The sequence below is a fragment of the Pipra filicauda genome, unplaced genomic scaffold, assembly GCF_003945595.2.
Source record: "Pipra filicauda isolate LSUMZ 115617 unplaced genomic scaffold, ASM394559v2 scaffold116_size3395265_pilon, whole genome shotgun sequence".
Taxonomy (NCBI): Eukaryota; Metazoa; Chordata; class Aves; order Passeriformes; family Pipridae; genus Pipra; species Pipra filicauda.
Genome location: NW_024103618.1, coordinates 1,673,284 through 1,688,588, shown reverse-complemented (window position 1 = coordinate 1,688,588; position 15,305 = coordinate 1,673,284). Strand labels below are relative to the sequence as shown.

The window sequence follows — 15,305 nt, the reverse complement described above, 5'->3', positions numbered from 1 at the left end:
GGTCTGGTTAGCATTGAACTCCCACTTTGGCAAAGCATAAAAAAGCGAGCTGTTCGTGGAAAACACTACAGCAGCACGAACTTCTGTAGTTAGTGTTTCTCTTAACTTCCTCAATTTAATTTAGTATCACAGATGATGTAGTGCCTGTCGCAAACCTTGAGTTTCCTCTCGCGCCACAAGTTGGAAAGTTAATCTGTTAAGAGTCAAAAAGCAAACAGGTAGAATGCAAATACAGTTAAAGTGTTATTACATATAAGAGCTCGTAAAATCTGTAAGGTCTCGGTGCTCAGGGTCTGACGAAGGGTCGCACACAGAGCACCCCGTCCCACTCCAATCGCGCCGGGCACTGCCGGGACTGGGACTCGAACCGGTGACGAGAGAGGGCGGGTGTTTGCCTGTGCGCATGCGTACCGCCGCCATGACGGTCACGTGGCCGGCGGGAGGGTTTGGAGATGCTGCAGCTGCTGGAGAAGCTCCCGGCGGGACGGGCTCCCGAGGTGGGTTCTCCGCGACCCCGGGCGGGGAGGGCAGTGTTCACCGCGGGAAGGCCCAGGTGCCGCTCCCCGGCACCTGTAAGCGAGGCCGGGCCCGCCGGGGGCGCGGGGCTGCGGAGCGGGACCGGCCCCTCCCGCCAGGCCGCGGTGGTGGAGGACGGTGGTTTGGGAGACCAGAGATGCCCACAGGCTTGGAAATCAGCACTTGGAGCTGTGCTGTGCAACCTGGCCATCCCGGTGTAGAGGTGACTGAGGTGCCTTTGGCGTGGCAGCTCCACTGCTCAGCGGTGCTGTGTAGTTGTGCATGCCAGTTACATCCACATTCAGGGTGAATCTGAATCATGCTGTGATTTCTGTGGCCGAACTTCGTGAATTGACTTTAGGGCAGAAGGGGGGACAGTTCGTATTCAGGGAGTACCTCTTAAAGACTTTTTAGAATGCTGCATTCAGGAAGCACTGAGGGAGTACCCAGTGGATGGAAGGGTGATAACTGAATTGCTTGATCAGTCTCATAGCTGGTAGATTAACTGTGATACAATTATATTCTCAAGTTATGTATCTCATTGTTTCAGTTCCTTCATAAAGTAGTCGATGGCATATGTGGCCGTGCATATCCTCGATACCAAGATTATGGCACCATTTGGAGCTTGTCAGAGTGGATGGAGGTTTTAGAAGAAACAATGGCCTATTTCAAAACTGCAGTTGGCAAAAACATATCTGATGAAGAGGTAAGGGTTCATCACTGGTTGGCTTTTGACTTTGAGAGATCATACTGGAGTGATTAGTTTTGCAGTCTGTTTAGTCCTAAAATATTTTTATAGTGTAGCATTTGAATAGTAGTGGATTAAGCAGAAGATAAGCAGCATTTAGAAATACACTGCTAAGACTTTTTAAAAAAAAAGTGAAATTGATGCTGATTTTTGGATATTTGTTAAAATACTGGTTTAATCACTCAAATTTGTATTTTGAGTACCACCAAATTAAATCTGTTTAACTTAAAATATATACCTGTAAATAATACTGTTTTCTAGCAACAGAACCAATTTACACTCATTTGGCTTTCTTTGTTCGTTAGTACTGCATTAAAGTGGTTTAAAATGTTGGCTGTATGTAAATTGTTTTTTTAAATCTGACAGTGAATGGAGGACCATGTGGTGCAGGGACTATAATTCAGGGTATTCCAGTATGTACGAACTTTGCAAAAACTTGTTCCATTATTAGAAATCTTAATTCTTACTTTTTGCATATGCCTCCCATTTTGACTACCTGCTAGTAGCCAGGTCGAAAGCACATGTGTAGCCATAGGAAGTCCGTACATCGGTATGTCTGTTTCAGCTGAGCTAGTGTATTTGGCCTGCACTCTGATGCTGAGAAACTTTTAGAGCGAAACCTGAGTTATTTGTGTGTGTGATTTTGTTTTGATTTTAGGGTAGCATCTGAGAAGGCCGAGAAAGCCTGCATTCTCTGTCATCTTTTAATTTAAGTGAGAAGAACGTTATTTTTTTCTTTATATCTTGCTGTGGTAAGCACTGACTCTTAACTATCAAACACAGAGAGCAGCCACTAAAGGCAGCGTAAGAAAGATGGGGCTATGCAGTCCAGTATAAGAGCTGTCAACTTGGATATCTAGAGCACAGCTGTTGCAGGTGATACATGTTATTTCTGTCGTTCATAATTTAAGCAATCAGGGTTTTTATTATTTTTGTAGGCTGCTCAGCAGATAAGTGAGTTAAATTCAGACTACCAAGAAGCAATCACAAAATGTCTGAAGGGTAGAAAGGAAGAAATCAGGAATGCCCTAGTGGAAAGCGTAAATGGAATCTCTTCTGCCCAGCTGCAGGATTTTGACTGGCAGTTAAAGGTGAGAGTTGCCTTAATGTTGTTTGAAAAAAATGTTCTACAACACAGAAGTAACTATTGATATAGTCCCCCTAGGCCTGCCCCCTCTGGAGTATGGTTCAATTTCTGTAAGTATGAGAAAAGCTCATTAGTGAGCTTTTCTCATACTTACACATCAAAGACTTGCCAGAAATTTGTATAAACTGCAAAAGTAATTTTTTCATTTGTTTTATTTTGGTTTTGCCCTCCTTTCTTTTAAAGCTGCAATATCTCTCTCTTTCCTGAAGGGACACATTAGGTGCTATTCAGGAACACCTGAAAGTTTTGTGTGCTTTTATGATTTTGGGGCCTGAATAAAGTGTATTTTGACTCAAAGGAAGAAGAAATATTTACTTAATTTTCAGATTAGCTGAGTGATTCAGGATGATTTTTCCTGACTTTTTAAAAATTTTTAGTTTTTGCAATAAACAATAATTAGTTTGAAATAATTTATGTTTAGACTTACTATTTTTGTGGTAAACCAATGATAATGGTGTTGCCTAAAGCAGGATGGTGCTGAAGACAGCTGGTTTAAATTAAGCTCTATCAAATACTTTAAAAAATTACTTGTACTGTTTATATTTTTAGTTAGTCCACGAGAACTGTTAAACGGAGTTGTAGAGCTGTTGAATAGTTTTCCATGTTAACAAGTGTTAAATAGTTTTGGCAGCAAACAGCCTTTGAAATCAAAGAGTAATGCCCAAAACAGACAAGTTTTTGCAGGAGCCAGTATGGCATCATAACATGCTTTGGATGAACTGTTACTGGGGTTGATCTCTTGCTAACTGCCTTTACTGCTGACAGAAATACAAACTGGACTTATGTGAATTCTTGGGGGTTTTTTGTGACTTGTTTTAATTTTTTCTTCTGAAGGATTTTTTGAGTTTCTTTCTATTTTGCAATGCAAATTTCTGGTACGTGTCTGAACTACTATATTTATTTTTCTTAAAACCACTTTTTTCCCCCCCCTTGAGCTGATTATGTTTTTTTTCGCTTGCCATGATTGAATTCTACCAAAGACATTGTGTCTTCTCTGCTGTATCACATTCTGTTCTCTAAATAGATAAGATAGTATCTTATACTACCTTATAGTATATATAGTGTATATATATATACTATATGGGCCTCTGGTGGTCTAGTGGTTAGAGTGCCTGACTCTCACCTCTGCGACCCGGGTTCGATTCCCGGCCCCCTGGGCAGGTGGAGCTCGTCAGCCTTGGTAGGCAATCCACCTAAGAGAAGGTCACTCTAAACAAACCTACATCCTGGGGACCTCACTGCCACTGTCCAAGCTTTGCTCGGCCCCGGCAGATGAACCTCAGGACTAAAGGGTGGGCTCAGTTCAGCGCACGCTGTGTCTCACCTAAAAAATCCACTGCGCAGGCTGGAAGGGTTAATGACCTTTCCCAAAATCTTCGCTCGCGAAGACTGGCCATTATTATTATATACTATAAGATAGTATCTATTATATATAGACCTATAGTATTATCAACTGATCTTTGTTTTTAATAAACTTTAAAAGCCTTATCTGTGCTAGAGTGGGTATAATAGGAAAAAAAAAAGAAAGCACGATTGGTATATAGTCCTCTTCATCAGTGTTTGTCAAATAGGATCTCTGACAAACAGTGTTTAATCAGCTGTAGAGAGTGTTGAAAAACACCATGAAAGTGCCCTCTTTCTCCTAACTGCCCCATTCTGTATGACCCTTCTTGTTGAAAACCAAAACAATTTGAGTATGGTGATTTCAGATTTCATATACTTCATTAAAGAGCCATGATGAAATGTATCCTTTCTTTTTACCTATATTATCAAAATGTGTCAGCCCAGTAATTTTAACAAATTGTTTTTGAGAAGCGTATTGCTGTGAAGAGGGTTTTTTAGTATTTCAATATATTGTTGGTATTAACAAACAAACAAAAATCCCAATAACAAGGAGGAGGAAAAAAAATCCAAACTGCTGAAATGACTTGTGAGAAGTTAATTTTGTTATGCTGATATTTGTTCTGGTAGCACAAATTGAATTTAAAGTGCAGATGTGTTATTATGAAAGACTAAAAACTTACTGGCTCCACCTTACACTTTATTGTTGTTTTGTCAATCTGCATAGCTTGCTCTTTCCAGTGATAAGATCTCCATGCTGCAAATGCCACTCCTCAATCTTGATTTGGATGTGAGAGAAAATGGTGAAATTAAGCCAATTTCTATAGAGATGAACAAGGAAGAGTTGCAGAACCTAATAAATGCATTGGAAGCTGCTAATAAGGTAGCTTTTACTGATATAATTGTTTGTTCCCGACTTCTCATGTACTGAGTTTATTTTAAGCAAAATTCGCAGAATTGTAGAATAGTTTGGGTTGGAAGGGACCTATAAAGGTTGTCTTGTCTGACCTCCCTGCAGTGAAACAGGGACATTGTCGATTAGATGCAGGGGTGGGGCATCCACCACCTCTCTGGGCAATCTGTTCCAGTGTTTCACCACCTCCATTGTAAAAAGTTTCTTCCTAATATCTAGTCTAAATCTACTTTCTTTTTGTTTAATACCATCACCCCTTTCCTGTTCTGAAAGATTAGCAAGAATTCTAGTGTTCCCTCAGCTTTGTAAATTGTCGGTGTCTGGGTGTGCATATGGGACAATTTTTTGGTTCATAGTGAGTCCTTTAATTTCTATGACATAGTAAATCAGGAAGAAAGTTACAAAGATTCCAATGCAGTTACCCAAGAAGAAAATTTCAAGTGAAACAATAAAGTTTCACTTGAACTGATCTGTGACACTGGAGAATCTCAGATTTCTTAATAGGAAAGACTAAGGAAAATGAGGATTTGAAGAAAATAGTGTTCTAATGAAATTACAGCCCTTAACAGCTTTCAAAACTTGCTTTCTTCTGCATTTGCTTTCCTACTAAACTACATAGTAGCTTGTCATGAGCTCTGCACTATGCAAACAAGGATTTTTCCATGCCAGATTTAAATCCTCACAAGGTATGGGATGTTATCATCTCCTTACTTAGTTTTATGTGTGCAGAAGGAGGAATCCACTTCAGAAATGATCCTTATCTCTGCTTTGTGCAGAAGGAATCTCACTGGACCTGGGCATTGCTATTCTACTTTGTGACTACAGGCATCTGAGGAATGGATTGCGTGCAGGAAAGGGTAAAGAAAGTTATTGGAAGTGATAGTTGTGTGAGGTTGTAAAAGAGAGCTGACAGAGGGATGGTGTGCTTTTCAGAGCGAAGACATGGTTGTTCAGTTGCATATTACACTGAAACAGAAAGCAAAAAGCTGCATTTCATAGACTGGTTAAGTTTTGGTCCTATCCAACTTTAATCTCATTCCTTTCCTTTTTTTTTGAAGGTTGTCCTACAACTGAAATGATGGAAATCAGATTATCTACAGTATCTGCTAGTGATGGCTCCCCAGTTGATTTGGGGGAAAAAAATGTATCCTCTGCAAAGCGAAAAGTTGTTGGTGCTGTAGAATACTAAAGTGAGAAGGCTGTTATGACTTGTGACCAAATAAACTACTAATCCTTTGATAAAAGTAGTAAAATCTTGTATCTGTTGGATCAAAAATATGAAAATCCAATGTACAGTTGCTTTTAGTACTGAAGATTTATAGACCTTTGGAAAAGAATCACTTATGACATGTGCCATATTTGTTTTGGTTAAACTTTGACGGTGACCACACAGGTGCCTAGTAAAACTAAGGCATCTTACTTGCATACTGTTACCTTATCTGAAGTGCCATGATAATAACATGAGAGAGTATTTGTAGCATTAATATATTTATATTGTAAATATGGAAAATAAAGACCTGCTTTTGTGTGTGAATAATTGCAGTAATTTTTTTCTTGATTTATTAGTCACTAAACTCAATCTTTCTATATGCTGGGGAAAATCACCTTAAAAACAAAACCAGTGTAGAACCACAGAATAGTTGAGGTAGGAAGTGAGCTCTGAGGGTCATCTTCCCAACTTCGCTGCTCAAGCAGGGTCATCTAGAACAGGCTGTGCAGGACTGTTTGAGTCCATCATCAGCAAATTTGCTGATGACACCAAATTGGGAGGGAGTGTCGACCTGCTGGAAGGCAGGAGGGCTCTGCAGAGGGATCTGGACAGACTGGAGAGATGGGCTGATTCCAATGGGATGAAGTTCAATAAAGCCAAGTGCCGGGTCCTGCACTTTGGCCACAACAACCCCCTGCAGCGCTACAGGCTGGGCACAGAGTGGCTGGAAAGCAGCCAGGCAGAAAGGGACCTGGGGGTACTAATTGACAGGAAGCTCAACATGAGCCAACAGGGTGCCCAGGTGGCCAAGAAGGCCAATGGGATCTTGTCCTGTATCAAAAATAGCGTGGCCAGCAGGAGCAGGGAAGTGATCCTTCCCCTGTACTCTGCATTGGTGAGGCCACACCTTGAATATTGTGTTCAGTTCTGGGCCCCTCAGTTCAGAAAGGATATTGAGGTGCTGGAGCGGGTCCAGAGAAGAGCAACAAGGCTGGTGAAGGGACTGGAGCAGAAGTCCTATGGGGAGAGGCTGAGGGAGCTGGGGTTGTTTAGCCCGGAGAAGAGGAGGCTCAGAGGTGACCTCATCGCCGTCTATAACTACCTGAAGGGAAGTTCTAGCCAGGTGGGGGTTGGTCTCTTCTCTCAGGCACTCAGCAATAGGACAAGGGGGCACGGGCTTAAGCTCCGCCAGGGGAAATTTAAGTTGGATATCAGGAGAAAATTCTTTACAGAGAGAGTAATCAGGCATTGGAATGGGCTGCCCAGAGAGGTGGTGGATTCACCATCCCTGGAGATTTTTAACGCAGATTGGACGTGGCACTGAGTGCCATGATCTAGTAAATGGACTGGATTTGGACCAAGGGTTGGACTCGATGATCTCGGAGGTCTTTTCCAACCCAATCGATTCTATGATTCTATGACTGTGTCCAGATGACTTTTGATTGTTTCCCAAGGATGCAGACATCAGAACCTCTCTAGGCATCCTGTTCAGTGCTCAGAAGTTGTGGAAAAAGCACTGGATCTTTATTCAGAGTAAAGTGTGGTGTTTTAGCTTTGTTTTTGTATCTTAGTTGATGGCATTTCACTTAATGTTTTCAGAAAGGGGCACAGTGCTGGAGAGGAGCTGACCTATGTAGACTGTGAAAAAGATATTTGCAGCTTACCTAATACAGCAGGTAAATCCTGCTCTAAATTTTCCTGAAACCAGATGGAGTTTGGATTGTAGTTACAAAAGTTAGAAACCATAATACTAGAGAGGGATACACCAGAAAATCTTATGCTTTCTACTATTTGTTAAACCATTTTTCCATATACAAAGAGCAAATTATCTGTAATGCTGACATAAATGCTAATGTGTGGTTCTCATAATGTATGTCTATACTGGGCATGTTTTGTATATATAAAAAAGCAAAGTATTTATGACCTACGTCTTTGTAGTTTCAAAACTGAAGACCCTTCTTGAGTTTCTTCCACTGTATTTTGTTGTGCTGTAGGTTTTCATGTAAGCAAAGTTTAAAATAATACATTCATACAAGGAATTGGACTTCAGAGTACTGGTCTGAGGAGGAGGAGGACAAGAAACTCTCTTGTAGAAAGGCTTCTATGAAAAGGACTTTAATAGGCTTCATGAATAGGAAACCTAAATACATATATAACTAGGATAGAAGTTTCGTGGGTCAGAAAACATTTTTGAAAATGTGTATCTGTGTAAAATATATTGTTTCCCTTTTATTTGGTACTGGTACATTTGGTCAGGTGTACATGTTCAGTCCCAGCAATTGAAGAAAGATCAGAAATGTGGAGAAATGTGGAGAAGTGGATAAAGAATTGTAAAGATGAGAGACTGAAAAATGCATCTTACAGTGAAGGGACTGCAATCTCTAACAGATACAGCTTGATCATAGTCCTGAATTTCCATACACAACAAATTTGATAATGGATCAGATAACAGAAAAAGACTTTGTATAAGTGGTACGAAATTCAAGCTAAAAAATCAGATTGGAATTGATAATTGCTTAGCTTTTCTAGAAATCTGAAAAGAGTTACTGCAGGTTGTCCAGTAGCCTGTTCAGGAGCATGCTATTTTTTAATTGTGAGTGTAAGGAATAAATTTGTCATGTCTATTTCTTTTTTTATAGACGTATTTGTATTGACTCCACTTTTTCCTTTCTTCTAGATCTAGTTGCTTCATAGGAGAATATGGTCTTATGTGTTTAAATGCTTCATGGATTGTATGATGCATACTGAAACTGTAACTCTGCTTTAGCTTTCCTATGATAAGCGTGTGTTGCTAAAAGGCTTTTGTAGAGAAAAGAGGCTTTATTTTTTGGTAACTGATTTTTATTGTTGCCATGCTGTTTTTATCATTTAGGATGGAAGGACTGAAAACTACTTTTATTTACAGTAGCAGAACCAATAAACAGCCATTTATTTCATACAAGTGTACACTATCGAGTTTGGGATGTTGTTTGGATAGAAGACACTTATTTGTGTGCTGATCCACTGACACAGTTTATAGATGTAGCAGATACTTAGAAAGTCTGTACTTTGAAGAATATTAAGGTGGTTATTTAAAACTTATTCTGTAGTATGTTGCTGAAGAGAATTTTGTGTTGCTACCTCTTAGTTTTCAAAGATCAACTATTCAAAAATGCTGTAAGTTCATCAAAATAGTTGTGTTTTCTCAACAATAAAAGGCCACAAATAATAACTTCCATTTTCACGTTCAACTAGCGAAACTTGTATTGCAAAATCTGCCACATTGCTCACTGACAGAAAGCAATTTTTAAAAATGTAGATGGTACTTTAAATATTTCTGACTTTTTCTTAGTGGTAAAGTTTATATAGTTTCATTTTAAATTCTATAGCAAGTTATGTAATGATGGCTTTACAATTAAGGGTATGGGGTAGTCATTTAGTCATTAGTATCGTCCTATATTTGTCCTGTCCTTTACTGCAGCACTGAACAGAAAAGGCTGAAAAATAATTTTTCAATGATTTTTTGCTTTAAAAAGAAGACAAGTTTCTGTTACGATGTGACAAGACTAAATACGCAATTATATGCTTTTTTTGTAGGTGTTACACTTTATTGAAAATCTCAGTATTTTTTAATATAATGATAAAAATTATGTTTCTAATACGGGACATAATGACACTGTATGACTGGCTAGAGAGGGAGAGGAGCACCAGTTGACGAGCAGTTGAGAACTAGCAGCTAAAACATGATGATCATGGAATTGCATTTGAATGTGTGGAATTGCATCCTGACCTTACATCACTACAGAGAAATGAACTGTCCTCATAAGGCACAAAATGACCTCCAGTAGGTGACCAGGAACAGGACTAAAGAGAATGGAGAAGAGAACTTGCTGCTCTGTACTTTGTACCATCTATCAGAAAATGTTTTTTTTTCTGTCTTTGCTCAGAGAATTAGTTACTTCTGGAACAAGCAAGGTCTCCAGTTGTGACAGATAAGGCATTTGTGGAGACTGTACCAGACCAAATTGATGGAAAAAGCTAGAGATTTCACAAACCCCGTTATATGGGTGTCAGCTTCAACATACACTTCAAGGAATGCAGGTAGACCCAAGCAGGTAGCAAACAGGACAAATGTACGCATCTAAGACAAGCTCGTGACCAGGAGCACGTCTGTCAAGTGTACCCAACCATGCTCCCTTCCCTCCTGAAGAATAGGAGGACAGGTAAAGAAGTTGGCATCACATTTCCACACAGAGGTTTTCATAAAGTGTGGAGCATGGCCATGCACGTCAGCCCCTGGAGAGAACTAGATGCTGGGACCAGAGCTAAATGAAGTAACAAAAGCTGAGGAGAGCTTGTGGTGTGAGGAGTGTCATTCACAAAGACTAAGGCTGTGACTAAGGGGGAATCGGAAAAATCTTCTGAAGGCATAAGAAGGCTTAGGCCGAAGGTGCAGGAGTTTAAAGAGACCCCATTAGATTAAATAATTTTTAATTTTCTCTTTGCTTATCTGCTCACTTTGCCCATATCTGTATTTTCCTATGTTCTTTCAGGCCTAGGGTCTTTCTAATTAGCTGACTACAGTGCATGGAATAGCTTTAGTGTTTGCACATTACACCACACTAACTTGTAAAGATTGTTCCCAGGAGATGCTTCCCCTTCGTCCTGTTTCAGGGACACGGGTTCATATTCTCCCAATGTTTACCCTGCAGAGCAGCTCACTTCTGGGTCCTGCAGTCATATGGCCAAAAAAATCCCAACCAGCCATCATGAGCATGTTTAAGAAATCTCTGTGGTTTTGCAGGTGCTGTGTACAGACCTCCTAAGTATGTAATTTACACCAAAAACAAAACTTTACACATATGAGTGGTGGGTTAACGTGAGCCTTGTCCTCTGCTATAAGCTAGCTGCTTTGTTGAAACTTGTAGGAATGTTGTATCTCATAGGTCCTTACTGTTCTGTTATCTTATGGCTGAAATTACAAATGGATTCGTATATTATTGAGACATTCCCAGGTAGGCACACAAATATACACACTCAGGGACAATAAAGCTCAAGTCCTTGGAAAACTGAGCCAAAAAGGACTTCCAGTTCAAATTGAGTGAGAGCTGCACAAACTGTACCGGGATTTAGCTGAAACATAATTAGCAATAGGACCTACTTATGCTGATCTTGAAGGCTGGTTCCTAGGGGCAAGGAAATTAACTACTGAAGTACAACTGTGAGGGAGCTTAGCATTACAGCATTATTCACCTTTATTGTGCAAAACCAGCCGAATTACTCCAACCTATTGATGGGAAGAGATTGTTTCTTTTGTACTCACTAATTTCTAGCTCCAGATGGCAATGTACATGGGTAACCCATAAACAGACTCATTTTCCATCCTATGCCTCTAATAACCACTGCATTCTCCTTGCTGCCAAGCTATTGCTCTCAAGTGAGAAATGTTTTCTTCTGCTTTTTTTTTCTAGAAGTTGTTGTACCTACAGTTAGTGGCTCTTGCCTCTGTATGTGGTGGAGTCACTAATCTCTGCTGCCAAACTTTACACCAAGAGCTGGCAGGGGTTTCCTGACTCAAGATCATGGCTTCCTGCTCTCCGTGCAGATAGGCCTTAGTGGGTGCCACTCAAAATGGGCTGCAGGGCTGGGATTTGTATCAGTGGCATGTGTTAAAGGTCTCCTGGTGCATAAGGGTGGACCCTCCTATTTTGGAACATGCTGTTCTTAAGGAGTTCTGTATTTGCACTGCTCTTGTTTTGTTAATGGCTTTTACTCTGCTCCATACTTTCTTTATCCCCTTGGAGTTGTAAAACGTAACTGCTTTTAATCCATGTGCCTGTCATCTGTTGTGTGAAGTAGCTGGTTGATCCATAAACTACAAAATATGTGTATCTAGATGTTAAAAGCCTACAAGAAAAAATGCTGAAGACCATTAAAGCTGATCCTTGCTCTTGTAATCAAAGATAAAGGATCCTTTTTTTTTTAACCCAAAGTCTTGTCTTGTTTCAATGTCATATTGGGTGTTAGTTCTTCCTGAATGTTCACTGCAACTGAAAGGAGAGGTTCTAATGTCTCTGCAGCACTTGAACAGCCAGGTTAAATTACTATCCTATGGTCTATCTGTGACTATTTTTAGCGAATCAGGTAATGTAAAAATATGGGTCACTGGCAGTTGTTATTCATAGAGTCTATTACACTACAAGTCTGCAGAATGTATTACTTTCTTTGAATTTAGTTTTGTATAAAAAAATACAAAGTGGGCAAATTCACTGGTTTGTGAACTTATTCCGTTTGCAAAGTCTGGTGCCAGTTCACTGAATTCAAAACTATTTGTTTGGAATGGACAGTACGTATGGCCCTACTGCTGTCTCCCTCCTGGGGCCATTTTTTCAGTTATGGAAAGTTCACTTTTCTTACTTCCATATGTTCTCTGTATTATTTATTTTACAATACCAAAATAATATAGTTAGTTGCCACTCAAATATTCTTATCTAAACACTGCTTAAATTTGACTAAAAAATTAATCAAATTTTCCCATGTGGAATTCTTGTTTAAAAAATATTTGGAGTTGTTTCAGGGTGGGGATAGGTGTACAAGTTGTAGCCAGGTTGAGCCATTTGACTGAATTAATATTTGTCCTGAATCACCTCAAGCTGTACCCAGTGGCTGATTAATCTGATAAAATTGTGCAACTCTTTAGTAGACTGGAGGTTAAAGGTTGTATGAGAGGAGAGAAGACATCTGAGGAGACCACCGCTGTGCTCCATTGAACTTGGGATGAGGTTGGGACTTTGGAGCCCACAGAAAAATTGATAGTCTTAAAGACCCCCCCTAGATTAGCAATGTCAAATGCCTGGTTTGCAGCCCTATATTTCTTGTAAATTAAACCTATTCCTTTTCTTGTTTGTTTATTCTATTATTCCAGACTCTTTCTGCAGAAGCCTACTGCACAAACAAAGGGAAGGATGAGAAGGTCCAGGTATTGCACAATGTGACAAACTTTAGCATGTAGGAAGGTTTCACTTGTTATTATATTCTGATTAAAGAAATTGTCATATCAGTTGGCAATAAGGTAGTCAGCTGACCTTACTGCCAGGCAATGAGGAGCTGCTGAAGAAGCTTTCCACGTCACTCATTTGTATCTGTACCAATGTTTCTTTCTGTACAAGCTTCCATGGGTAACAATCACTTTGGTACCTACATAGACTCTGTTGGCTTGGATATCTTGACTCTCCTAAAAGTATGAAACATTTTTAATTAAAAAAAAAATTAACTGATAATAGTTTCAATAAATTGCTATGTTAGACAGCAGTGTAAACACTGTTAGGAAACAATTGGCCATAGAGAAGATGACTGACCTATTGCTTCTCAATTGCATGGACCTTGCTAGAACTTTACCTGTGGCTCCTTGGATGGAATTGGCTGTGTTAGGCAAAAAGCAGCCAAGTGCGGAGAGGCAGCTCCTCAAAAGGAGTGCACCCAACATCACTGGTGTGCCATAAGACTCAGACACATCTCCTGATCCTCAGTGGAGTAAGGAAATCTGTAGGAAACTATATGCAGAAATTTCCTCAGATCTGTTCCTAGACATCTGCCAACTTAGTTTTGGGTTTGATTTCCTCTTAGAGCATGGTGCCAATAACACCAAGGTCATGGGTTCGATCCCCATAGGGACCATTCACTTAAGAGTTCGACTCAATGATCCTTATGGGCCCCTTCCTACTCGGAATACTCTGTGTGATTTTGTGTGTAACTTTTGGGAGAATGTTGCAATTACCAGCCACGGGAGACCTGGGAGTCAAGAAAAGTCTTGGCCTGGGGTATGTCTCAGTATTGCTTCCAGGAATGAACATGTGCTTGTTTTCTACTTTTTAATACAAAATTGCATATGGCACAATTGTTCTCATAAATTTCAACATTATTACTTTGTGTCCAGTTAGATCAAATCAGCTGATTCCTTGCTTGGAAATTCAGTGGAATTTCTCTCTGCTACCCTTTATTTCTTTTCAAGATCCCAGCTTCTCTGAAAATGTGATTTGACTTTTCGTTGAGTGATACTTCTCACACACACTATGGAAATCCTTCCCAGTATAACTATTTGAAATGATGTTGTGGTGTAACAATTATAATCCTCCAAACTGTTATTTCTTCAAATTTCTGTACACTCTAAATGCTGAAAGATAGTGACATAGATACTGCTTTGAATTGTTTTACTGTGTTGTTTGGAATCATGCTGCTGTGGGCTGCCAATATGTGATAAGAAATACAGTGGGACTAATTTTTATTCCACTTAAAAAAAAATTAAAGTGGCTACAGAAAGGTCATTCGTGATGCATAAACTTTGTAAAAATCAAGGTATAGCACTTTTGCTGAAGATGCTTTTTAAGAGCAGATCTGTAATATTCTGATCTGAATGCTATAAGGCTGAATTTGGGTTGGGTTGGGGTTTTTTTTTGAAAGCTTAAATCTAGAAGTGTTCCATGGCTGGGTATCTTACATTGAACATGTAACATTATAGCTACTGAAGTTCTTCAGAGTTAAAATTGAGAAGGAAAAGCAACAAGCCTAATTAAGTCAGTCTGTGGTAACATTATTGCATAAATTAGTGGACATAATACAGCCAGTAAATAACATTGAAAAGAATAAACGTTATGGGAAAGACCATTCTGGACCACTTGTCTATCAAGTTAACATCAGTCAAATCAGGGATTTTGACTTTGATCTGGGATGCCCTTCTTCGTAAGTGTCCTTTTTTATGAAGCCTGTGCCTATCCAGAGCACTCCTGTTGTAGAGGTCTCTGCTGGAAGTGGCTCTTCTGTACTGCAGGTTGGCACTGTCATACGTGTACGTGGTGGCTCGAGGGTCACGGAGGCTCATGAACACATCTGAGCTGCTGACGTCATTTCGTGTTTCAAGTGGTCTAAGAAGCATGTTTCCATGGGGGTCAACCTGTGTCAAGGAAGGAATGTGGATTAGACAAGTTGCTCAGCCAGCCCAAGGTGTATCCCAGATGGACCTTCTGGCTCTACTACTGAAACGCTCCTGCAGTGACAGTTCATGTCTGGTACAGCATTCACAAAAGTGAAAAGATACTGAATGCACTTTCCTGACTAGTGTGAAATTAGCTAATAAACATCTAAGTACCTTCCATCCTGACCTGGTTTCTTGGTCTGGGACCTTGTAATTCGGTTAGTTATCCTCTGTGAAATAAGACTTTTCTAATTTTATTTTTAACTTGGGTCACAGTCTTTATGAAATTCTGATTTGTAGTGTCTGGTGACTGGACACTTGAAGGTTTCATGTACACAAGGTGAAAAGAAAATGTTACTGTTTAAACAATTTTATCCAGATTTAGTGCTGAAGGTTAATTTCAAAGAGTTTTGTAACAATGGGTTTATGATAGGAAGAGCACGAAGGTACAGTTATGTAAAATGTTCATGATGAAAATTG

At 39.8% G+C, this 15,305-nt stretch overlaps 2 protein-coding genes across 5 annotated transcripts in view; one reads left to right on the top strand and one right to left on the bottom strand.

The window, feature by feature from the left end:
* The first annotated feature begins 392 nt into the window (after positions 1-392).
* On the top strand, positions 393-12,881 carry COMMD8 (COMM domain containing 8). 3 transcript variants are annotated; one of them, XM_027717694.2, is made up of 6 exons: positions 393-497; positions 1,067-1,222; positions 2,203-2,355; positions 4,480-4,635; positions 5,442-5,522; positions 5,724-6,207. In XM_027717694.2, exons 1-5 carry the CDS (start codon positions 453-455, stop codon positions 5,496-5,498), a joined length of 567 nt encoding a protein of 188 aa, XP_027573495.1. In that variant the 5' UTR covers positions 393-452; the 3' UTR covers positions 5,499-5,522; positions 5,724-6,207. The 3 variants fall into 3 exon arrangements, with proteins under 3 accessions (XP_027573495.1, XP_039240944.1, XP_027573498.1); XM_039385010.1 differs by lacking the exons at positions 5,442-5,522; positions 5,724-6,207 and adding an exon at positions 12,780-12,881; XM_027717697.2 differs by lacking the exon at positions 5,442-5,522 and having other exon boundaries at positions 394-497.
* GABRB1 (gamma-aminobutyric acid type A receptor subunit beta1) overlaps positions 7,975-15,305 on the bottom strand; it is a 129,187-nt gene continuing 121,856 nt past the window's right edge. For both annotated transcript variants that reach the window (XM_027717690.2, XM_027717691.2), the window contains one exon: positions 7,975-14,804. In XM_027717690.2, coding sequence (XP_027573491.1) covers positions 14,457-14,804 — 348 coding nt within the window. In that variant the 3' untranslated portion in view covers positions 7,975-14,456. The remainder of the gene's footprint in view (positions 14,805-15,305) is intronic.